Source organism: Ursus maritimus, unplaced genomic scaffold, assembly GCF_017311325.1.
Source record: "Ursus maritimus isolate PB19 unplaced genomic scaffold, ASM1731132v1 scaffold_23, whole genome shotgun sequence".
Classification (NCBI taxonomy): domain Eukaryota; kingdom Metazoa; phylum Chordata; class Mammalia; order Carnivora; family Ursidae; genus Ursus; species Ursus maritimus.
Window position 1 is genome coordinate 7429375 of NW_024424786.1, and position 26296 is coordinate 7455670.

General features: G+C 38.9%; 1 protein-coding gene across 2 annotated transcripts in view; it reads left to right on the forward strand.

Annotated features, from left to right (window-relative positions):
- Positions 1-1518: 1518 nt before the first annotated feature.
- Positions 1519-26296, forward strand: part of ZDHHC13 (zinc finger DHHC-type palmitoyltransferase 13) — a 47310-nt gene continuing 22532 nt past the window's right edge. The window contains exons 1-8 of one of the 2 annotated variants that reach the window (XM_040638891.1): positions 1519-1648; positions 14756-14901; positions 17515-17637; positions 19275-19352; positions 20712-20856; positions 22481-22545; positions 23937-24099; positions 24340-24465. In XM_040638891.1, the coding sequence (XP_040494825.1) occupies positions 1622-1648; positions 14756-14901; positions 17515-17637; positions 19275-19352; positions 20712-20856; positions 22481-22545; positions 23937-24099; positions 24340-24465 (873 nt within the window). In that variant the 5' untranslated portion in view covers positions 1519-1621. The remainder of the gene's footprint in view (positions 1649-14755; positions 14902-17514; positions 17638-19274; positions 19353-20711; positions 20857-22480; positions 22546-23936; positions 24100-24339; positions 24466-26296) is intronic. The other variant, XM_040638892.1, reaches the window with a different exon arrangement.

Here is a 26296-nt window from a genome sequence, read left to right on the forward strand (position 1 = left end):
ATTAATTGCTCATGGCTCTGGCTCTCACAGGAAGTTGCTTACACTTCTATTTGTCCTTCCTTGTATCATAGGAGTTGATGACATACCTATCCATCTGTCCATCCACTCAATAAAATTATGCTAACCATTGTCCATGTCCCAGTGCTATGCTGGGCACTGAGAGTTCAGAGATGGATGCCTGGGCACCCACTTTTGCCCTAACCAACCCTATCTTAGCTCTTGTTACCACATCTTTCTTACTCCTTCAAAGAATTGAAGCTTTAGTTTAGGTTGGGGAAAGGTGGATGAAAGAGAGATACATGATAGTTCTCCGCAAAATCCCAAAGGACACTATTCTGTGGAGGAGATGCTACCAGAAGAGGGATGTAGTTCCAGAGAGCAGAATGGGCTAGGGGGGCACATTGCAGGAGATAACAGGAGGACGTTCCAAGACAACAAGGTTTTTGTCTTTTTTGCTTATGGCCTCAAAGAGGTCGGGCTTTTGGGGCAACTCAGGGCTGCTATGCCCAACAGGCAGGAACAACAACAACAATAATAATAATAATAATAGAATTTTAAGAAATTTTACAATTCTATTGTATTATGGTATTTATTATGGGAAAACCCAGCACTTTGTTGGATTTCTAGACACTGATTTTATGATTAAAACTATTTTTATAGAATAAGGGAGTGCCATTACTTTCCAGTTAAGCTTTTAAAGGTCTTAATCTGGTTCGGTTTGGCAACAGATACATCAAGGAATAATTACAAAGGCTGTGTTAAGTGCTGGGCTAGAAAACTCCAGTGTTTTCTGAGGTCTGAGGTAGGAGAGCGCATTGCCCCACTGGAGCTACCCAAGGGCAGGAAGCCGAACAGTTTAGATGCCAGCTCCTTCAGTCCACAAAAGTGCATGGAGAATGCAAGTGGGGGGCTCTTGCCCAATCTTCCCCTAGCCCAAGCAGTGAAACTCACGTATTTTCTCTTTTGTATGAAGAAAACAGAGGCCCAGATGGTGGCAGTGGCTCACTCAAGACCACAAAAGTGGAGTGTGGCAAATGTTTTAATAGTTAACATTATTGACTCCTTACTATATGTCAAACATTGACTGAGGAGCTTTGCGCGTTTTCTCTCATTTAATCCTCCTGACAATCTGTGAAGTACCCTTATTTTTCCCCATTTCACAGATGAGGAAATGAAGTAAAATAAGAGACTTTCACGAGGTTATCTAGCTGTCTCGTAGCCAAGTTTGCATTTGCTCTCAGGAGGTGGTGGGGTGACTTTGGAACAACAGCGTGATCCTGGACCTGTGGGGGGGCCAGGACGAGGTCTGAAGGACAGGTGAACGCCCACCCGGGCGAGCACTGCGCGGTCTTGGCCTGGGGCTGGAGGCACACGGCGGGGGCGGGCCAGGGGCGGGGCCTCCGACTCGCGGTTCCCCAATAACTTCAGCGGAAAAGTCCCGCCCCCAACCTACGAAAGCGCAGGGATTGGCTCTCCCGAGGGCGATTGGCGGCACGGGACGCGACCTGGGCCGCGGCGGAGGCGGGGCCGCAAGCAGGAAGTGGGAGTAAAGACGGCTCGAGGCGAGCTGGTCAGCGGGTTGCTGCGGCCACTTCGCCGTGTCGCGGCCGCCAGTGGCGAGATGGAGGGGTCGGGGCTGGGCTCGCAGGTGAGTGCAGCCGGGCGCTGGCCGTCATGGGGCGGGGAGAGCAGCGGCGGCCGTGAGGGAGGGAGGGCGTAGGTGTGAGGCGGCTCCCTAGAGGGGCCTCCGGGGGCGGAGGGGCCTGGGCTGGGGAGGAGGAAGCGTGGAGACTCCGGGAATGATGCTGGCAATTCTCTCCGAGGCGACCGGAAAGAAAAGGCGAGGACGTACGGGTGAGTGCCCTACGGGCGCTCCGTCCTCCACGGTGGCCCAGGGCGCCCCCTGGGGCCGGTACCCCGGGACTCGGCAGGGACCGCTGAGGGGCCTGGGAAGGGAGTGTGGCCGTTCTTGGGAGAGGTGTCAGGTGACACACCTAAGTTGGACCAGCCTGTCTCGACCTTGGCCTGGAATCCGTGCGGTTCTCTTGATTTCTTTTTCGGTGGAGTTGCCTGGACACCTGCCTTCGCCCCACGCAGCCCTGTTCTGGTTCTTGTTCCCACATCCTTGCGTACTCCTTCAAAGAACTGAGGCTCTTGGTGTACGCTGGGGAAAGGTGGGTGGAAAGAGAGGTGCGTGATGGCTCTCTGCAGAACCCCAAAGGACGCTGTTCTGTGGAGGAGATACTACCAGAAGCCCGAGGTAGTTCCAGAGAAAGAACGGGCCGGTGGGGGACGTTACAGGAGATAACAGGAGGACGTTCCAAGAGAAAAAGATTTTTGTCCTTTTTGCTTTTGGCCCTTTTCCAGTTCCTACAGTGCTGGCAGGCATATTGTAGCTGTTCACTTAATATTTGTTGAATAAATGAAGAATATCCAGATTCTGCCAATATGTAGTGAGTGCTTAGCTTATGCCACATGCTTTTATATGCATTATTTTATTATGGAATTGAAGCATCCTTAAGAAGATAATATGATCTCCTTTTTACTGATGGGGAAACTGAAGCCGTCTCCAGTTGGAGTGAGTTATGTAGTAGATTTTCTGTCCCTAATGGGATCCAAGCAGTTTGAGATGACTGGATGAGTTGGCTTCTAAAAACAATAGTCTTTCCAGCTCTTAGGGTGTTTCTTATGCTCCCCCATTCCTGTCCTTCTTTCAACGGTGATGTAGGTTTAAGAGAAAGAATAAAACGTGGAGAATTTAAGTTGTTCTTATGGTATTAGGTGTTCTTACTCTTTGACAAAAAAAAAATTTGTAAGCTCACTGAATTTTACAAAAGGGTGTAGAATCTTCACATGGAAACTATGTCTCATTTTTTCCTTAGAGAATCTCAAGGAAAAGTTGATAGGAGTTAACAATCATATCTTAATTACTGCCACTTATTTACAAAAGCCTTCAAGTACTTAGTGTCCACTCCCTCGTGCTGAAGGGAAGATAGCCCTGCCCCAATTTCATGACAGATGGAGGAAGAGAATGATTCAGAGGTTGAAATTAATGGGACAAAGTAGAGTAGTCATTGTTCATAATAATTGTTAATAATAATAATATAATAATAATGTTTTTTAGTAATAAAGATTTCACCTGTATATGGTGCTCTACGGTTTGCAAAATATTTCCCCATTCTTGATCCCTGTGACCTTATGAGGTGGGGAGAGATTGTTATTCTAGTTTTAAAGATTAGAACTGAGGCTCAAAAAATCGGAGTCATTTGTTAAAAGTCAAATAGCTGCTAAGTGATCGAGGCAAGACTTCATTCTGCTAGGTGTTAGGCACTGTTCCAGGTGCTGGAGATGAATCAGTGAATATAACAGACAAAAACATTCCTGCTCTGGTTGAATTTGGTCCTCCTGATTCCAATTTCATTGTTGTTGGGTTTTGCTGGAATTTGCTTATGCCATCTGGCCCCCAGTTTCCTCTCTGGCCTCATTTTTTTTTTTTTTACTACTTTCTTGCCTGCTTAATCAACCCCAGCCACACTGGCCTCAAGACCTTTGTACTTACTCTTCACTCTGTCTAGAGTACTCTTTCCTCAAATAGCCACATGGCTTATTCCCCCACTACTTTAAGGTTTTGACGCAAATGTCACCTCAGTGCGGCAGCCCCTCCCCATCATTACCACTACCAGCAACATTCCCTAGTCTTCTTTCTTGTTTTATATTTCTCCTCAGCAATTAATACCATTTAACATACTTCTCTGTTTTGTTTGTTGTCTCTTTCCTTCCACCGAATGTAAGTTCTGTGCGGGCGTGATTTTTTACCAGTTGTGTTGACTGCTGTGTGCCTAGCATCTAGAACAGTGCCTAGCACTGGTGGGTGCTCTGTAAACAATTGTCCAGTGAATGAACTTGGAAACGGAACTCTGGTACTTCTGTTAACGTCATGAGAAATTTTAATGGTTATCTGTTGGATCTCTCTTTGTTTTATTTGATAATCTGGCACGACAGTGACCCTCATCAGAGTCTGAGTATGATTTTTTAGATCTTGGGTTTCTCTTCAATTAATGCCCACTGTAACTTTAACAACACTTATTTACTATTTAGAAAAATAATATGATTCATGATATCCATGTGAAAAATACTGTACGATCCCTTATATCTTAAAATTGTTCTAGTTTTCTTTTCTTCTCTTTCTTCTTTTCTTTTTTCGTTTTTCTTTTCTTTCTTTTCTTTCTGTCTTTCTTTGTCTTTCTTTCATCCTTCTGGTTTTCTATTGCTGTGTAAAAACTACCCCGAAACATAGTGGTGTAAAATAGCCATTGTCATGCTCATGGACTGTGTGTCAGGAATTTGGGCAGGGCGTAGCATGGATGGTTTGTTTCCGCTTCACTGTGTCTGGAGCCTTTGCTAGAAAAACTCATAAGCTGGGACACTTAATAGCTGGGGTTGGTATCATCTGGTGATGTCTTTACTCACATATCTGGCAGGGACACCTACATGTGGCCTGGGCCTCTGCACAGCATGGTGGCTGGGGTTCCAAGTGTGAGCACCTCAAGAGACAGAAAGAGGAAGCTGTCAGTTTCTGAGGCCTGAGCCTGCAAACTGGTGGAATATCACTTTTGTGGTATTTATTAGTGAGTCACAGAACTCAGATTTGAGAGGAAGGGACACAGACCCTCTCCTCTTGATGGAGAAGTATCAAAGAATTTAGGGACTGTGTTGTAAAAATCACCACAGGTGTATTGGTATCTCTCTTACATAATTTTCATAGTATCTTGTTCTCCCCTGTGAAGGAGGGTGCGTGTTAGCTACATGTTTCTTTCTTGACATCCTTCCTATTTTTTTTTGACTCTTGCCTGTTGTGTTCACTACCATATCCCTGTGTCTAGAGCAGTGCCAGGCACGTAGAGTGCATACAGTAAATACCTCATGAATGAAAGAAAGAATGAATGAATGAATGGATTGCAGCAGGAATTGTGTCTTATTCCCTAATTACCTCGTACAGACCTTCATCGAGTTACAAAGGGGTTACATCCAATAAACCCATCATAAGTAGAGAATGCATTTAATACTCTTAACCTCCAGAACATCATAGCTTAGCCTAGCCCACCTTAAACGTGTTCAGAACACTTACGTGAGCCTACAGTTGGGCAAAATCATCCAACACAAAGCCTGTTTTATAATAAAGGGTTGAATATCTCATGTAATTTATTGAATACAGTGTTGAAAGTGAAAGAATGGTTGCATTGGGTATACAATGCTTGGAAGTGTATTGGTTATTCACCCCTTGTGAGTGCATGGCTGAGTGTCATAGAACATATCACCAGACCTGGAAAAGGTTAAAATTCAAAGTATGGTTTTTACAGAATGCATATTATTTTTCACACCATCATCAAGTTGAAAAATCCTAAGTTGAACTATTTTAAGTTGGGTTGTATTGTGATTGGCATATAGCAGGTGTTCTTTACATTTCTCTGAATGAATGGTTGGTGAAAACTCTTAATGAGTTTGCTGGCATCATGAGAATTTGAGAATTTGCTTAGTCTCTTCTGATACTTTTTTTTTTTTTTTAAGATTTTATTTATTCCCTTGAGAGAGTCAGAGACAAGGAGATGAGTGGGGAGCGGGACAGAGAAAGAGAGAGAGGGGAAGCAGAGTTGGCTTCCCCTCCCTACTGAGTATGGAGCCTGGTATGGGGCTCGATCCCAGGACCCTGAGATCATGACCTGAGCTGAAGTCAGAGGCTTAACTGACTGAGCCACCCAGGTGCCCCTCTCTTCTGTTACCTTAACATTGAGCTTCTACCTCCATGAAGGGTGTTTGTTTATGTGAAGTCTTTGTCAGTGCACATTTTAATAATGACTGTTGTAACAGCTCCTCTTCGACCCATACAGCTTTAATGTGGAAGGAACTTTACAGTTATATTGACCTGCTCTTCCATTTTACAAATGTAAAAACTGAAGCCAAAAATAGGGTAGATGATTAGCCGCCATCCTTCAGCCAGCATGAAATCTGAGACTTTGGCCTTGTTCTCAAGGGATTTGCATTTCAACATGTAAAAATGAAACTAGAGAATACTTAAAAAAAAAAAAAATTTTTTTTTTTTTTTTGTAACTGGAGATTGATTTCTAAGAAGGATTTAGCATCTTGACGTAAACTTTGCTTCAGTCTTGGCGATGGGAACGCATGGTTGTTTTCCTTAAACATCTTTATGTGACTTGTCTCCAGTTGACCTTCCCAAAGCGGGCCATTCCTTTTCTCACCTATAGGTCTTGTAAAATTTCGGGAGGGTGTGCTATCTAGAGCAAAGGAGATAGCTTAGAGCTGTGGTCTCTAAGCTGTTTTGATCATGCGTTCCTATCAGGAACAGTTTTGAGCTTGCACCCCTAGAATAAAACCCTACCACAATGTGAAAAGTGGGATCCCAAATTTTCATTTTTGTAACACATCGTGTATTGTGAGATTAACAGAATGCTAAACGAAGCCTGCGCTACAAGCTGCCCAGGAGCTTGGCTCCTGACACAGCCCCAATCACCCAGGTACTGACTGCAGTTTGTCATCACTTGTTGGCAGTTGCTCACTCTAACTTACACGCTGATTTTGTGTCATGTGGTCGGCTGGGACTGAGAAAGGTCAGCTTCCGTCTGTTTGAGGTACATGGGGCCTGAGGACAGGAGCCACTTGCCGAATTTGTGTCATCACAGGGCATGTTATTGTAAGATTTGGCAATATGTTTCTAAATTATATTCATTGACCGATAGCTCAATATATACTTGTGGTAAGGTTTTGAGTTAAAGATAATAAATAGAAACCTGTTTCAAATTAGCCTTTTTGATAATTTTAATTTTTTTTTTTTGGAGGGAGGCTGGCTTTTTGTTAGATCACATTAGATTGTCTTTGTTTTTACTTCAAGTGATACTGAAGCTGCTATGCATAGAATTGTCAGCTTTGCCATTTTCTTGTTTGCTTGGACTTATTATTATTGTTCCATTTTACGACTTCTTTGTAGGAATCAGTTTAAGCCACTTGCTTATTTTGGGAGGTGTAACTTAGTTAAAATTAGAGAATTTCACTTGAAAATTAACTTACCCTCCTGTATACTGCAGTATGCTGAAGGTCCCCCTGTCAAGCCCTTTGGGTGGTAGAACTTGACTCTGCCCCCAGGTCACCTTGTAAACAGACCGTTAGGAGTGACTTGCTTGACATACAATCAAAGGAGGCTGGCAGTGCTAAAATTGGTAAAGCTTAAAGAACCGGATTTGTAAATTTTTCCGATGTTCCCTTTCTTTAGAAAAACATAAAAATCATTATAGTAGAAGCTTTAAGTTGTTCTCCCATTACCCAGTGGGTCACTGCATATATGGCCTTGAGTGGCCTTGCCTGGCTTTCGAGGCCACTGACGTCCAAAACAGGCTTTGAGTTTATATAATCATTTTTTAGGTTTTACTCTGATTTGGATTTTGGCAAAAAATGATGATGTGAACAGAAGGTACCTCCTGTTCTTTAGTCTTTACCACCCATTTCTGCCACTTAACCACATATTACCTTCCATTATCATTTTATTCTGTTTGTCTCTGTTAGGTTCTTTTAGACTCAGACTCCTGGCGGATAGACACCCATGACTTTCCTGCCTCTAGCATAACACTTTGTATGCCGTAAATACACAATAGTTAATTGCTGAAAAAACAAACGCTCTTAATTGTGGATATTCTTTACATTGAAAGACGTAATCTTCAACTTTCAACATGAAAAATGAAGCTGATGTCCTTAATGCTTTAAGGCATTATGAGAAGCAGCAAATTGGTATCTGTGGAATGCGTCAGTTTTCTGTGATGAAAAAATCTGTGTATAAACAAAGGGTTAATCTTCCTAACATAACAAATGGGAAAAGATATACCATCCAACTAGAAAACCAGTAGACTATGAAAAAGTTGTCCACGAAAGAAAAATACGAGAGCCAGTAAACACAAAAAGTATGCTCAGATTCATTAGCAGCTAGGGGCCTGCAGATGAAAACCGAGATGCCATTTTTCAGCCATTGGATTGGCAAGACTGTAACGTGATTGAGAATGTTTGGTTACGGAGAAAAAAGAATGTTTACATCCTTGCTGTTTGGTGTGTGAAATGGGGAAGGTAGTTGAAAGAACATTTACATCCTTGCTGTTCGGTGTGTGAAATGGGGAAAGTAGCTCAGTATCTATTTATGTTTATATATTTTCTGACCCAGCAGTCCTCCTTCGGGCAATCAGTGCTGTAGAACGGACAGGGTGTTCATTGTAGCATTCTTTATAGAATGAAGGCTGAAATCAGCCTGCATCTCTGAACAGCACCAGGTGTAGAGGCACTGACCCCCTACGCAGTGAAAAAATCCATGTGTAACTTTTGTTCCCTAAAAACTCAACTGCTAATAGCCTGCTTTTGACCAGAAGCCTTACTGATAATGTGAACAGTTGATGAACATATATTTTGTATGTTATATATATTCTGTATTCTTACAATAAAGTAAGTTAGAGAAAAGAAAATGTTAAGAAAATCCTAAGGAAGAGAAAATACATTTCAGTACTATATTGTATTTATCAGCAAACATCTGTGTGTGCGAGGGCCCGTGTAATTCAAACCCATGTTGTTCAAGGGTCAACTATACACACAGTGAGGTAGGATACACCAAACTCCTAATAATAGTATCTTTGTTGCTGCAAGATTAGACGGAAAATAGTCCAGATTTGCTTACCCTTTGTTCGCTTTCATACTGCTAGATCTTTAAAGTGGATGTGAATTACTTTATAATTAAAAAAATTAATGCTGATGTAAAAAGTAGACTGATCACTCTGTCAGTTTTAACTACATCTGCTATTTACTGACACTCCGATTTAAGACTACCCAGACCTTTATTAAAAAATAGGTTGTCCTTGACCCTCAAGCTAGAAATTTAATAATTAAAAAAAAAAGTTGAATTGTCACAAGATGTGGGGGGAATGACTCTAAATTGTAGTAATTCTGAGTGCAGTTCAACTCTTCCTCGACAGCTCGTCTTCTTCCAATTGGACATAATTATAATTGCTGTGATATGATGAAAAGAATCCTAAAGTAATGTTCTTATTTATGTTTTAATCTAACTACCTATATGTTTATTTTTAGCTGTGTGTGAGTGTGCTTGTGTGTAAAGAGTGTCAAGTAGGGAGGTCGAATTCTCCAGATAAAGCAGAATTTACCTATTCAAAAGAGCATTTGTGGTTCTCGTTCTGAGTAAGATGGAGTAAGTCATACACCACCCTGCCTATCCCACTGAAGACACTGAGCAGAATGTAAGTAGCAGCTATTTAAGGATTTTGGAAAGTAAATTGTAGCAGGGAGATTGGGGGGAAAGACCAGAATTCAAGAAACCACTGAACCAGGAGCTAATTTACATTTTTCCCCCCACTGGGTCCCCCTCCCTGTTCCCCGGCATGCCTGAACTTGAACTATGGAGGTGAGCATCAGTGCAGACAGAGCGCTCCAGGAGAACCCTCTAGTTCAAGTTCAAGGAACAAGGAGGTCTCCTGGCAGCACAGGTGCCTGAAACTCTGTGGAAGGAGAACTTCCTCTTTGAACAGAGGAGTTGTGGTGCCAAGACAGCTGTTCTTAGAAGTGACACCAAAAGCATGATACATAAAAGAAAAAATTGATAAATTGGACTTCATCAAAATTAAAAATTTTTGCCACATGAAAGACACTTTTAAGAAATGGGCAGATAAACTATAGCCTGGGAGAAAATATTTGCAAATCTAGACACAAAGGACTTGTGCTTGGAACGTATAATGTTAAGAACTCTCAAAACTTAACAATAAGAAGAAATCAGCCCGATTAAAAAATGGGTAAAAGACAGCTCACCAGAGAAGATACACAGATGACAAATAAGCACGTGAAAAGATACTCAACTTCAGCTCTTAGGGATATGCAAATTAAGACCATGATGATATACTGCTACCTGTCTATGTACTGACCATACCAGATGCCAGTGAGCATGGAGAGCAGTTGGAACTGTCATATGTTGCTAGTGGCAATGCAAAGTGGTACAGCCAGTCTGGAAAATAGTTTGGCGATTTCTTATAGATTCAACATATACTCAACAGATGGCCAAGCAATCTCACTCTTAGAGAAGCAAAAACATACGTTCATACAAAAGCTTTGTACATGAATGTTTATAGCAGCTCTACTTAAAATCGCCAAAAGCCGGAAACAACTTACCTGGGTTGTTTGAATGGATAAACTGTGATGTATTCATACAATGGAATACTATACAGCAGGAAAGAGCTATTAGAAACACAGAACCACTTGAATGAGTCTCAGAAAGCATTATGTTAAATGGAAGAAGCCAGTCTTAGAAGATTATATGCTGTATAATTTCATTATATGACATTCTGGGAAAGATTAAACTCGTGATGAAGAACACATCAGTGATTGCCAGCAGTTGAGGTAGGGGGAGGGTGTGCCACAAAGCAGTATCCCAGCGCAGTTTCTTAAGGTGTTGGAGCTGTCCCGTATCTTGCTTTTGGTGGTCCTTACACAACTCTATACGCAATGTATTCAAATTCATAGAACCACATATCAAAAAGTCAATTTTATTGTAAGTTAACTTAAAAAAAGAAAAAGCATTTGCCCCTTCAGTAAACCATTGAGGGGTTATAGACTTCTTTCAGTAAAACTATCATTTCTTAAACCTTTTTTCGAACTCCTGGGGAATTGACTTAGGCACATGATATCAAATATCTTCAGCTTTTCTATCGCTAATGTATCCTTTGAGGATGGTGTTTTTGTTTTTGTTCTGTCTGTTTGTAAACAGTGAAAAGCTGTTCAGAGTGACAGGTCTGATGAATAAGGTGGGTGAAGGCTGGGTAACAACTTCATGGTAAAGAACAAGAGGAAATGAATTAATTAGCCAGTTTCAATTTCTAGGAATGGTGTGCTAGATATTTGATGTGAACTTCCCCCTTGAACTAAAAATGCTGGATGTGGTATTTTATTCTTTTTTTTGTTTTTTTTTTTTAAGGATTTTATTTATTTGAGAGAGAGCACGAGTGTGCCTGCATGTGCATGAGTAGGGGGAGGGTCAGAGGGAGAGGGAGAGTGAGAATCCCAAGCAGACTCCCTGCTGAGTGTGGAGCCTTACAAAGGGCTCCATCTCAAAACCCTGAGATCCTGACCTAAGCCGAAATCAAGAGTTGGATGCTTAACAGACTGAGACACCCAGGTGCCCCAGTATTTTATATTTTATATTTTTGATGCTATTGTAAATTTTATCAAAGATTCCTTAGATCTTCTATATGTGATCATGTTGTCTACAAATAAAGATGGACTTGCTTCTTTTCTAATCCATGTGCATTTTACTTCTATTCCTTACTCTGTTATTCTGTCTAGAGAACTTCAGTGCTGTGTTGATTAGAAGTTGGGTTCCTGGCTGGCTTGGTCCGTGGAATATGGGACCCTTGATCTCAGGGCTGTGGGTTTGACCCCCACGTTGGGCATAGAGCCTACTTAGAAAAAAAAAATGTGGCGATAGTGAGCATCCTTGCCTTGTTTTCAGTCTTTAGAGTTAAAGCATGCAGTCTTTTGCCACGAAGTGTGTGGTAGCTGTAGATTTCTTACAGTGTACCTCTTTATCAGGTTGAAGAAGTTCCTTCTTTCTCTGGTGTGTCAAGAATCTTTATCCAAGAGTTTTTATAATGCTTGCGTGTTGAATTTTGTCAGCTGCTTTATTCTACTGAAATGAGTGTATGTTTTTTTCTCCCTTTATTTTGTTAATATGGGGAGTCCCTTGATTTAAAGTGTTTAAGCTTGGTCATAATATATATTATTCTTTTTTCATATTACTGGATACACTTTGTTAATATTTTGTTTAAGGATATCTGTATCTATGTTTATGAAGGATATTGAATCTATAGTTACTTTTTTGTTTTGTTTTTTTACTTGTAATGTCTGTTGATTTTAGTATCAGGATAATGCTGCCTCCTAAAATGAGCGGAGAAGCATTTCCAGTAATTTCTGAAGGAGTTGGGATCCGTTCTTCCTTAAGTATTTTATAGAGTTCGGCAGTTAAAGGTTATATGGGCTTGGGGTTATTTTGTTTTGTTTTTTTAATGGGAAGTTTTAAAATTATGAATTCAATTTCTTTAATAGCTAGAGTGCTATTCATTTCTTTTTAAGCTGGTTTTGATAACTTGTGTGTTCTGAGGTATTTGTGCATTCATTCCCTCTAGGTTGAATTTATTGACATAAAGATATTCACAGTAGTGCCTTATTACCCTTTTAATTTTCATAGGCTCTTGTAGTGATAGCCTCTTTTTAAACTTGCTATTTGTCATCGACCTCTTTCTTGATCAGTTTAACTAGAGGTTTATCAATTTTATTGACTTATTCTTTACAAAGAACAAGTTTTTGGTTTCAGTGATTTTCTACATTGTTTTTCTTATATTTCATGTATTTCTTCTATATTTACTGCTTTCTTCATTCTGTCTACGTTGATTTTAATTTTCTTTCTCTAGAGCCTTTTTTTTTTTAAAGACTTATTTATTTTCAGAGAGAGAGAGAGTGTGTGTGAGCACACGCACAAGCAGGGGTGGGGATGCAGAGGGGGAGGGAGAGAGGGAGAGAGTATCTCCAGCGGACTCTGCACTGAGCATGGAGCCTGACGTGGGGCTTGATATTACGACCCTGAGATCATGACCTGAGCCAAAACCAAGAGTCTGATGCTTAACCAACTGACCCACCCACGTGCCTCTCTTTCTCTAGATTCTTTTTTTTATTTAATTTAATTTAATTTATTTATTTGACAGAGAGAGCACAAGCAGGGGGAGTGGCAGGTAGAGGGAGAGGGAGAAGCAGGCTCCCCGCTGAGCAAGGAGCCCTATGCAGGGCTGCATCCCAGGACCCTGGGATCATGACTTGAGCCGAAGGCAGACGCTTAACCAACTGAGCCACCCAGGCGCCCCTATGTATGCTTTTATATTTAAAGCAGCTTCCTTGTAGGCAACATATAGTTGTAGTATTTTTGTTTTGTTTTTTAAAATCCAATCTAACAATCTCTTTTTTTTTTTTTTTGACCATTTGCATTTAATGTGATTATCAATATGGTGGTTAGGTGAAAATATATCACTTTGTATGTTTTTCTTTTTCTTCTCTGTTCTTTATTCTTGTTTCCTACTTTTCTTGCCTTTTTATTTTATTTTTGTGTTTAAAAAAGATTTTATGTATTTATTTGATAGAGAGCACAAATAAGGAGGGCGGGGGGAGAGGGAGAAGCAGACTCCCACTGAGCAGGGGGCCCAATGTGGGGCTCCCTCCCAGGACCCTGGGATCATGACCTGAGCCAAAGGCAGAGGCTTAACTGACTGAGCCACCCAGGCGCCCCTTTTCTTTTCTTTTTAAAAAATATTAATTGGGTGTCTTTAGCATATTTCGTTTGTCTCTGCTCTTGGCTTATTACTTATACCTTTTTATTTAGAGGTTGCCCTTGGGTTGACATTATACACTTTATCACTGCCTACCTGCAAATACTATTATAGTATCTCTTGTAACTATTATAGCATCTTTTACAAGTATACTTGCAAGTATACTTCCATTTCTCTACTATCATTAAGAAATTAAAAAATGAGAAAAAGTCTGTTATGTTTACCCACGTAATTATACATATTTACTCGTGTGGTCTGGTACTCTGTTCCTTTGTATTGTTTTAGATTTCCAGCTGGATTATTTTCATTTAAGCCTGAAGAACTTCTTTTATCATTTCTTTTAGTATAAGTTTGTTTGTAATTTTCTCATCTTTTGTTTGTCTGAAAAAGTGTGTATTTCACCCCCATTTTTGAAGAATAGTTTTGCTGAGGTTTCAGGTTTGCAGTTCTGTCAGCTCTTTAAAACTGTGTTTTGTATTCTGGCTTGCACTTACTGATAAGAAGTCTTAATTCATTCTTATCTTTGCTTTTTTGAACATAATTTGTCTTTTTCGTTAGGCTGCTCTTAAGATTATCTCTTTAACGTTGGCTTTTAGGGATTTGATTATAACGTGCCCTCATGTACGTTTTGAGGTTTATCCTTCTTGAGTTTGTTGAGTTTCTTAGGAGCTGTGGGTTTATAATTTTCACCAAATTTGGAAGATTTTGGCTATTATTTGGTCCAAATATATTAGAGGAAGCTTGCACGCGTGAGCCAGGGGTGGGAGGGGCAGAGGGAGAGGTTCCATGCTCAGCACGGAGCCCAATGTGGGGCTTGATCTCATGACCCTGAGATCATGACCCGAGTGCAAATCAAGAGTTGGACGCTTAACTGACTGAGACACCCAGGCACCCCAGTCAAATATTTAAAAACATTTCCTCCTCCTTTCCTGAGACTCCAGTTACACATAGTCAAAAACTTGATTTATTGGAAGGTTAGGGGTATCCTTAGGGTGTGTCTGCCACAACTCCCCAAAGCAGAGGCTTGGCGACCTTCCTACTGTGTCAGTAGCTATAACCCTCCACCTGCTACATGTAATAAGGTCCATTTGTGCCTTTGCAGATGACCTTTGTTTTATGACAAAATATATAATTTGAAATTTTCTCGTAATAAGCATCTCATCTTAGTGAATAGAATTAAGATGAAAATCTTCCCTAGGATATACCTGTAAGACTGAAAGAAATTCTAATTTGATGATATAGATACCGTTGACAGTAGCAGATGCTTCATTATGTAATTAAATGGCGACATTAATTTTCCTACTATGCTTTGTCAAATTACTCTTATTCTTCAGTGCAGGAATCACAGCCATGGCCCCCACCTTCCAGGAGTTGGTCGACATGGACTCTGTGCATCTGAAAGCAAAGAACTTGCCAAAGCGAGAGAAGCTCTTCCTCTTATAGAGGACTCTAGTAACTGTGACATTGTAAAAGCTACTCAGTAAGTCTCCCCAGTGTTTCATTTTATCCTGGGTTCTGTTGAATTATACTAACATTTGTGCGTTTCACGGCATCCCAGTGCATACCTTCCTCACTTTATGCTTTAGCTAGCATGTTTGTCCTACCAATATCAGAGCACTAAATGCAGTGCACTTTATTAGCTGTTGATTACCAGTGTCGCCCATTAAGTCACGAGCAGCTTCTTAGCAAATGCATGTAGTTTTCATCCTTGTCATCCCAGTGCTTTTGCATAGTTTTTGTCTTGTATCAGGTGCTGAATAATTCTTTGTTGAGTGAATGAATGATTATAAATGATACTAAAACTATGAGTTTGAAACACAAATCTGAGTTTTTAAAAATGTACTACTAGGTCAATGGGATGGAAAAATATCAGCTCACACATTTATGGATATTTTAAACAATTATTTATTGAGTACTTTCTATGTACCTATTGTGCTGGATGCACTGGAAGAACGTCAGTAAAGTAAAATAGGTTTTCTGACCACTTGAAACATCGAGCAAGTTATTTGCTTGCACTGAAAATGAAAGTATGTTTTGAAAGTTTCCCCTTAAGATCTCCATATGTGGGTATTTGCATTAAATCATTTCTAACATTTTCACCCTCGCGGATCTCACTGTTCATTAACATCCACCCCACCTCTTGCCACTGAACATGTTTTGAAATATTTTGTCTATCAGACTTCATTAATTGACTACTACATTTTCTTAATAATCAAATACAAATCTGCCCATCAGAGCTTCTAATCAACATGTAAGGAACTAATTGTTACCACACTAACTTGATATAATTTCTGTCAAAAGCAAAGATGTTTTGTGATTAATTAGCCTGTTAAGTCTTAACAAAGACTAATGTGTTATTTATGTTAAAAAATAATTAACGATTATTTGAGTATTCTGATTACTAATTTATATGAACTCTAGAGGCCCTTGGAACTGCTACTTGAGGTGAATATTATTTGGTATTATTTATATTCTTATTTTTATATGAAAGTAAGAGTGTTCTTAAGGTAAATGTTTGCTTTAATTAGCATAGAAGCATTTAAATGTTTCTCTGCTGCCAGTAAAGCCTCTGTTATGATAAACGTAAGAAGTTAGGCTACATTCACAGGGAATCTCAGTAAAAACTCACATTTTATGTCTTTCCTAAAATTTCCTTCAGGTCTTGGACCTTCTTCAGTGGTTGTGGGAATATCATTAGGTAGTGTTTGGAAAGGGCAGAAGAGAACTAGGATACGTACATTCTCTAAATCACTAAAATCCTTATTAGTGTGTACTCTTATATTTCTCACATAAAGGGAGTATTTCTTTTTCAGTAAAATGTTAAAGTTAACATTTAAAACTTGGAGAATGTGAATATACGTATCATCATCAACAGTTCCCTCACTTATTACTATTTTCACTTAGCATTGTCTAACAGGTATCTCTGTCTTTTAAAAAGTGCCATAAAGTCAGACTGAGAAGCACACGTTTTGGTAAGGAAGCACACGTTTTCGTAAAGCAGAAATTATTTAATCTAAAATGTGACATTGACCCTTGAGGACCTATTGAAACTTTCGGGTCCCTCTAAATAGAAATAAGTCTCAAAGAAAGTGCTAAATGGCCTGTTGAGTACTTAATAGTTGCTGTTAGAAAGAAATAAAGCTAATGAATGATTTTAAAAATTACTCTAGCATTGAAAAGAGACATTTCTCATTCTGATAGTCAGTTAAGTCACCCTCTTAAATATTCCTCAAGTCCATCCCTCCTTTTCCATCTCTTAGTTTAGGTTCTCATTGCCTCTCACCTGTATTTCTATACAAGAGTCACCCTCTTCTAATTAGCTTCCATACCACCACTACTGTGATCTTTCTTAAAACTCAAAGTGTGTGTGCTTTCTTCTTTAAAACCTTCAGTGGCTTCCCTTTGAGCTAACAAGTCTAAACTGCATAGCATGGCCTAGAAGGCCCATACAGTCTTTGCCTATCTCTTCTAGCCTTCTCTTGCCATTTCTTTTTTTTTATGCTTTATGTTTCTGCCGTGTTAACTTGCTTAGATTTCTCTGAACATCATGGAGTTTCACATCTCTGATTTTTTGTCCATGCTACGTCCTTGGCCTCAAATACCCTTCCTTTAACCTGTAAAACAGCTCACGTATATCATGCTTCATCTCCTTCAGAAAGGGCTAATCTCTCCTTTCTTTGCTGTAACTATACCATGTCCACGTTGTAGTGTTGAATTATCCCATTCCAAGTTTGCTCTTAGTCTGTCTCCCTTATTAAGGGATAGGATTGCGCTCAGGGATCAGCACTATGCATTTCCGGCATATAGTAGAGGATAAAATGAAATTTATTGAAGGTAGGGGAATTGTGAATGTTGAAGTTAAGAAAATCACGTTCAACTCCAAGTGGGTTGATCCGATGAGTTAGTAAATAAGGTTTACTTTTGTTGTTTGGCTTAGCAGTATGCCTCTGTGTGTATTTTTGTTAATTACTGTAGTTCTGTGTCAGCTGAAAGACAGATTGGATAAAGACATGGTAAAAGGAAGAAATTTTGGTATCTGAAATTATTTTAATGGTATCAATTATGCTTTTTTTCAAAAAAATTCTTATTTCAGATATGGGATTTTTGAACGTTGTAAAGAGTTGGTAGAAGCAGGATATGATGTCAGGCAACCAGACAAAGAAAATGTGTCGCTTCTTCATTGGGCTGCTATTAACAACAGGCTGGATCTTGTTAGGTAAGATGGGATATATGTGTATTAATTAAGTGCGTATTTGTTATTCTGGATCTCTCCTTATTTGTCTTTTTCTTCAAGTACAAGTATGAATGTTGTACCATCTGTCATCTTTTATCGTGAATGAATACCTGAAACTCTGTGCCGCACACATTGGTTATCATAGTGTTGAAAAGAACCTTAGTGATCATCTATTCCAAGACTCTCACTGGCCTAAAAAGAAAAATTAAAGATAAAGCCCTGGAGACCCATTGTAAAGATAAAGTTCAGGCAATGAAATTGAACATTTTTGTTTGTTTGTTTTTCTTTTCACGTGAGCTCTAGGCCCAGTGTGGGGCTTGAAGTCACAACCCCAAGATCAAGAGTTGCATGCTCTATTGACTGAACCAGCCAGGCACCCTGACCTTTTTTTTTTTTTTTTTTTAAGATTTATTTATTTTAGAGGGAGGGAGAGGGGCAGAGGGGGAAAGAGTTTCAAGCAGACTCCACACTGAGCGCAGAGCCTGATGCGCGGGGCTCAGTCTCATGACCCTGAGATCACAACCTGAGCCAAAATCAAGAGTTGGGTGGTCAACTGACTAAGCCACCAGGTGCCCCACCCCGATCATATTTTGAAAAGGAAAAGCATAACATAAACTGTCTCAAACTAGAACAGAAAGTTTCATCTAGTTTAGAAGAAACATTGAAATATTTTACTTTGTAATAATCCCAGTAGGAATGGATTGGTAGGGGAATGATTTAAGCGTTTTTTAAACTACATACGGAATACACTTTTTAGTCTATATGTATTAAATTGTGTGAAGTATTTCCCCTTCATAAAGCAGTGCTGCCCACCCAGGGTTTTTTTGGTTTGTTTCTTTATACCTTAGCATGTAAAATATATGTGTGCATGTGAATGTGTATATATTTTGTATTATATAATATTTAAAAACCCTGGAGTTTAAGAAAATAAAAATGTGCTAATGTTTAAAATATACTGAAATAAACAGACTTTATACTCACAGTATTTTTCTGTGGAAATAAACTAGAATATTATTTGTATAATATGATATATGAAGCACAACTTTAAAATAGTGAGACTAATTCCTATAAACCACAGAAGAAAATGTCTCTCTACCTTATAGGTATACTTGATACACTGTATCACACCTGTGACCCCGAAATAGAATGCCAAATACTTTTCTGAAAAGGTTTTGAATTGATTTTTTACCACTTACTTTTAGAATTCAATCCCACCTAGCAATTCTAATTCTAAACTGTTAAAAGTGACATAATTCCACCTTTCTTCTTGCAGGTTAAGTAGAATGTCTGTGTGATCCTAAATGTTTTGAATATAAACCATTTTAAGAGTGCTGGGTAATTAGAGTATGTGGAAAGTAGTTATCGTGCGTTTGGCAAGTCAGTTATAATGGAATGCTCCTGACAGCAGGAGTAATTACTGATATGCTGAGAATATTTCACCAGGGATCTGTTTGATGCTGTTGTGTGAATCTCAGACTTCTGTAGGTCTGAGTGCTTTTAGAGAGGGTTATTATAATTTCTGTTTTCATGTATTTATTACTAAGAAGAATTAATGTTTTCTTTCTCAGCATGAATTTTAAGTTTTAAATCTTATTTTCATTTATGTCTGCTTTTAATAGGTTTTATATTTCAAAAGGTGCTGTAGTAGATCAGTTGGGTGGAGATTTAAATTCTACTCCTCTTCACTGGGCCATCAGGTAAAGATTTCTTGAACACTGAAATTGCTATTTAGAGTCAAAGTGACTTAAGTTCATTTTCTGAATCTTGTAGACCAGCACTTATTTACAGAATTTTCTGTGATGATGGAAGTGTTCTGTTTTGTGCTATCCAATGTGGTGGCCACTAGCCACGTGTGAAACGTGGCAAATGCAACGAAGGAAATGAATTTTTAATTTTATTTAATTTTAACTAATTTAAATTTAAATAGCCACATGTGGCTAGTAACTACCACATTGGAAACTGCTGTTACAGACCATTCGAAAGGCTTTCTTTCCCTTTTTTTCCCCCTTCATTTAAAAAAAAAAAAATTATAGTTTTAAAGAGTTTCTAGAGACAGTGTTTTTTTGTGTTTAATTTAGGGTTCCATTGTGATGCTAAAACTCAAATATGTGTATTATACTTTCTTTTGATCAAAATAAGTATCTTTTATATCTGATCACATGGATAAAGTGATAGTTCATAGAACTGTAAACTCAGTCCTTTTTTTCCAAATTTTTATTTAAATTTTAGTTAGTAAATGTACAGTGCAATATTGGTTTCAGGAGTAGAATTCGTGGTTCATCTCTTACATAAAACCCCAGGTACTCATCATAACAAGTGCCCTCCTTAATACCCATCTCACTCAGTTCTTTTCTCTGGCATATACTGGCTATTTGAAGCTGAAGTTAATATGTGCCTGTCTTTATATTTAACAATTTCTTCATCTGTTATCTTAATCCCAGTCTCTGGTTGGTGGGGTTGGCATGAACCCAAAACTAAAATGAGTAATTGTTGATTTAAGAAAAGGAGTGGAATCTTTTTTCCATAGCCAAGGATTTTGAAGAATCTAGGTTAACCCATCCCTTTTAAGCTAGCCAGGTACACTGCTTTACATGGAAAAGGAGCCATATTCAAGTGTAAAAGTATGTAGTTCCTAAGAATAAATAATATTATCACCGTATATGTGTAGTCTGTGAATGTTGTACTTCAGTGTATCTGGCTCATGATTATTCCTTGTTTTTAAAATAGCAACAGTGAAGTCTAAGTGGTTTTAAAGTTTTCATTTTGGTCATTAGTCATGTAAAATGTTATTGTATGTGGTAGCAGCATAAGGTTTATAGTAGATTGGGGGGTTATTAAGTGTATTAGCAGCACTCAAGAAGGACTTTCCAGATAGCTCTGAGTTTGGAGCATTAAAGTGAAATATAATTAGAGAATCTCCAATGTTTTAAAAGTCTGTTAGGGAATACTCATTATATTGAACCCAAATCTCTCAATGTCTTAGGGATATCAGTTTCTCCCTGAAATTTTTTCTCTATGCTACAGAAAACAGTATAAGTTTTATCGTCTATTTACAGACAAGGACATTTGCCTATGGTCATATTACTACTACAGTATGGAGCAGACCCTACTCTCATTGACGGGGAGGGCTTCAGCAGCATCCACCTGGCAGTATTATTTCAGCACATGCCCATTATAGCATATCTCATCTCAAAAGGACAGGTATGTTTTGAAACCAATCCTATACTCCAGCTGTTGTGAATCTGAAGAGATTGGGAGGATGATTAGTAATAGTCTGTCCTCATTTTTAAAGTAGAAGTTATAGATATCCAAATACTCAAATATTAGCCTCAGTAAGTCTAGCTATTGAATGCTGCTTTTCTAGCTTCATCGGAGCAAAAAGGGTAGGTCATTTAGCACAGTAGCATATAATAGATACTTTTGAAACTTGTAAGCCTATAATAGTTTTCCTTATGATCCCAGTAATTTGCAGAGTTTCTCAAAAACACGACTTCAAAAGCCTGTATTTTTCTTCTGGTTGAATGTAGAAATGGTAGTCAGATCACTAAATTAACCCATCATTTGCTTTCATTATTTGAGTCCAAATGGGAGACCAATTTGAATGTGTACTTCTTATTGTTCTCTAAAGTAATTCCATGAAAAATGACTTGCCTTAAGAGGCATCCATTTATGGCACAGGTTAAATTATAGGGTATCGGCGGTGGGAGTTTCAGTGTCAGCTGTACTTGTCTGGGATGTGCTTTCTGGTAGCGAAGTAGTTTATATATCAGCAGACTCGCCTGTAACAGGCGTGGAAACATGTTTGCACAAATGCTCTTGGAATGATTGTGTTCTTTTTAAATAAGCGCTTTCTCTCAGACTTAGCCAACTGAAGTAGAATAATTATAACCTCTTGGGTCTCATTTTGGGAAGACATATGAGGAGGAGCCCTGTCTGCTTCTCTGTGGGCTCTTTCCTGAGTTGTATTCCTTCAAGGCCCAAAAGCCTCTTCGGTAACTGAAACTCTTTCTTTGATTTGGTTGGAATCATTATTGTGTGCCTCAAACCTGGGCCCCTTTTATTAAAAGGAGCATATCCTCGTGGAGTTAGGGTTTCCTTTTTTTCCTTCTATATTCTAGAAAATAGGAAAGAATTTTTCACGTTTTACTCTTTGAAACGGAAGTCCAAAAATACGGTGAGTTGCCTCAGAAAAGATGGCCGTGTCACTATTGCTTGAAGTGTGTTTACATAAAGACTCGATGCCGTTGTGTAAGACACGATAGTTCGAAATATTGTGTCAGTTAAGGTGTAAACTAGATGACTCCTGAGTTCTCTGTCATCTCTTATATTTGATGGCGATTATCAGTATTCTCCCCCTTCCCTTAGCTCTCTTCCATTCACATCATACACTTGAAACCATATATTCAGATTTTCCCGTTAAGAATATTTTGTAGAGGGGCACCTGGGTGGCACAGCGGTTAAGCGTCTGTCTTCGGCTCAGGGCGTGATCCCGGCGTTATGGGATCGAGCCCCACATCAGGCTCCTCCGCTATGAGCCTGCTTCTTCCTCTCCCACTTCCCCTGCTTTGTTCCCTCTCTCACTGGCTGTCTCTATCTCTGTCGAATAAATAAATAAAATCTTTAAAAAAAAAAGAATATTTTGTAGAGATCAATGGATTTTTACCCTGTGGATGTGAAGCAGAACATTGTTTTGTTCAAATGATATTTGAACCCTTCTTGTAGACACAGTGGTAATGTTGAGTGTATTAGAGAGCTGCTTCCATTAGAGAAGAGAGAATTTTGACTGTGTTTACAGTAAGTCTGATTGACTCTTCTTTTTGAACAGAGTGTGAATATGACAGATTTAAATGGGCAGACACCTCTCATGTTATCAGCTCACAAAGTACTTGGGTAAGTACATTTAACTGAATTGACTGAATAAGACTGAATTGTCTTATTTCGATTCTTGCTTCTAATTTCTGTGTATATAGTTTTAAGTTTCTTAGTCTATGTTGAGATGATACTACCTTCTGAAGAAGAAAGTAAGATTTTCTACCCTGTGACTGATCGGAACTTTAATGTAGTTGTGGTTAGAAAGGCACCACTGAAATAAATTTTCTTTTTCCTGATAGCTTTGGGGAAAAGTTTGAAAGCTACAAATAAGAAAAAAGTTTCCTTTCCGAACAGGTGGAGATTCCATAGCGTATACTTATTAATGTGACTTATATTTCTCAGTTTGCGTTTTTTAAAAAATGGCTACAAGTTTAAACGTTCTCATAATTTGAAATCTAGATGGTAAAATCTTCAGAAAACAGTACATTTTGAGGTTCTCTGACATTGTTGATGGCTCTGAAAATATTAATTGTAACTGATCTTTGAATATAGTCCGTTGATATGTTTATATCAAGTATTTACATTTTAAAGTTTTTCTATGTGAACTTATGTGATTAATGACCACCATACAGTCCAACTTCTGGTATTCTTTCTGTCCAAATACTTGCTACAGTTTTACTTTTATGAATTTGTTTCCATTGTTATCCTTAATTTCTCATTCTGCTTTTACTTAAGACCTCTCTCCTAGGAACTGAGTTAGTTGTGATGCCATTTCTTTTTTGTTCCTGGAGGGTTGGGGCTGGGGGTTGAATTTTGTTAAAAAGCATTTCATCTTTTTTGCTGATAACTCTGAAGTCAGATAATAGTGTTTAAAGATGTTGATAGAATAAGCAGAATACTGCTTTTTTAAAAGAATCTCTTGAGTAGTCATGAAGGAAGGGAAGGTATTGATGGAAAAGTAAAAATAGTGAATTCCGGCTTCTAGTTCATAGGTTTCTAAGATAAATAAGTACTTTTGGACATTATTTATACCTGCTTTATTTAATAATTGGTTAAAGGGAACATGGAAAGTCAGCTTTTGGTTTATCTCCTCAAAAATAATGTTGTACATTCAGTTTTTAATTAGGTGAATAACATAGCATTGGCCAAAGTTAAATTCACAATTAAAAAAAAAATGTTAACCAATAGAACAACAAGTGAAAGTAAAAGTTTAGAAAACAAGAGCAGTTATTCCACTGTATTGACGTTGAGATTATATTATCTGTATAGCAGACCGTCCCTTAAGAGATGTCTTTTTTGAGGGTGCGTCTCTCCTATTAGCCCCTGGAGCAGAACTCTGCACGAAGAAGTTTCTTGGTTTTCAGAATACTTAACTGATTGGTCAGTTTATACCTTAGATTCATTATTTTGCATTTACCCTTGAAATCATTCATCTCTCTAATACTCCTGGGTATTTTGTTTTGAGACAGGCCAGAACCAACTGGATTTCTTTTAAAGTTTAATCCTTCTCTCAATGTGGTTGATAAAATACACCAAAACACTCCACTCCACTGGGCAGTTGCAGCAGGAAATGTTAATGCAGTCGATAAACTTTTGGAAGCTGGTTCTAGCCTGGATATCCGAAATGTTAAGGTATGACCAGGTATTTATCTCCCTTAGTTTATTATGTCTTCAGTTAGAAAATTAGTATATCAACATAAACATAAGCTATACATATATTTTCAGCTAACCACAAGATAAATAACCATCCACAGTAGCTGGCTACTCAGAATGAAAGAGTCTGTGATTCTTCTGATTTCTTATAAAATGTTTAGCACCCACACTCTTTAGAAAATACAACTGAATTTTCTCTCTCTCTCCCTCTCTTTTAAGGGTGAAACACCTCTTGATATGGCTCTACAAAACAAAAATCGCCTCATTATTCACATGCTAAAAACAGAAGCCAAAATGAGAGCCAACAAGAAGTTCAGACTTTGGAGGTGGCTGCAGAAATGCGAGGTATTTGCATATGGGTCCTGTTCTGTGGGCCATAAGAACTGTTTTATTCATTTGTGTTTGTTTTTTAAAGCAAATCAGGGAGGAAACCAGGGTGAAACCAGGAAATTGGCTTAGTGCTGCATTACATCTGCTAATTGCATCTTTCCCACGCATCCCATAGTCCTTGAGTTGGAAATTTGCCACTTTCATTAGCAATTTACTATTGGTCCTCAGCTAGATGGCTCTAAAGCTACATGTTATCCTGTGAATGTCATAGCATACTTGCACGTTTATTTAATGAATGATTTGAAAACAGCTGGTTTGGATTCTTTAAAAAGCAAAAGGAAAAATACCTTGTTGCGAGGAAATTTATAGATTTTCTTTTCTTTTTTTTTTTTTTTAAAGATTTTATTTATTTATGTGACAGAGAGACAGCCAGCGACAGAGGGAACACAGCAGGGGGAGTGGGAGAGGAAGAAGCAGGCTCCCAGCAGAGGAGCCCGATGTGGGACTCGATCCCGGTACGCCGGGATCACGCCCTGAGCCGAAGGCAGACGCTTTAACGACTGCGCTACCCAGGCGCCCCCAAGGAAATTTATAGATTTTCTTAACTTGTTTTTACTGAAATTTTTTTCAAGAGGAAAATAGGGACATTCACCATGGAGGAGTTAGACTTTAAAAATAAGTGTTGCCGACTTGAAGCATGTGATGGCTCTTCACAAAATTAAAACATCTGGAATTTCAAAGGATGTACCCCAAGTTTACCCTTTAACTTGGCAATTCTTCTGAGTGATGTTCTCCTAAACTTAAAAGTGAATTGACAGAGAAAGTTAGGAAGTTCAGCTTGTTCTTGTAAATAGCCCCAAAAATCTAAGTCATATTAGTGAATATAATTCAAATTGTTAAAATGAGGTATTGGGTTGATTCTACTATTTTTAATGTTTTCAAATATGACAGGTGGCATCATCTTATAATGATTAGTAATTATATCCTCAGAACAATTCTAAATTCATAGACACCAGGTTTCTATGCAGAGGGTCATCACAAATGCTGCACCTATTTTGCATTTAGATGTATGGAGGGAGAGAGGAGGAAGTAACTGTCATTCCTCGGTATCCTATGCCAGTTTCTCTGCTTGTCTCCTACCCCATATTGGTAGGGTGCTCCAGGATTTTGTTCTTGGACCTCTTTTTTAATCCATTCATTCCCTTGGTGATTTCATATACTTCCATGGCTTTATTCTTTTTTTAAAAAGGTTTTATTTATATATTTGAGAGAGGGAGAGAAAGAGCATGAATAGGGGGAGGGGCCAAGGGAGAGGGAGAAGCAAACTCCCCACTGAGCAGGGAGCCCGATGTGGGACTCAGTCCCAGGACCCCGGGATCATGACGTGAGCCAGAGGTAAACCCTAACCAACTGAGCCACCCAGGCACCCCAGTGCACTTCCATGGCTTTAAATGCCATGTATATGTTGACAGCTTCTAAAGTTATCTCTAGTTCAGATCTTTCCAGACTCATACATCCAATTACCTACTTGACTTACCCAGTTCAGTGTCTGATAGGCATCTCCAGCATAACATCCAAATCTGAATTCCTGATCTTTGCCCCACTCCTCCCCAACTATTCCATCCACCGCCTTTCCCTTCTCAATAGGTGGCAACTCCGGCTTCCCAGCCATTTTTGCCTTTTCTTTGTCACACCATGCATCCTGTCCATTAGGAAAACATACATGCTAATTCTGACCCCTTCTCACTGTTCCAGCAATGACATTTTGGTCCAGCCACCATTATCTTTCATGCAGATTACTGCAGTTGTCTGACATCTCCTTGCCCCCACTCACCTCTAGTCCATT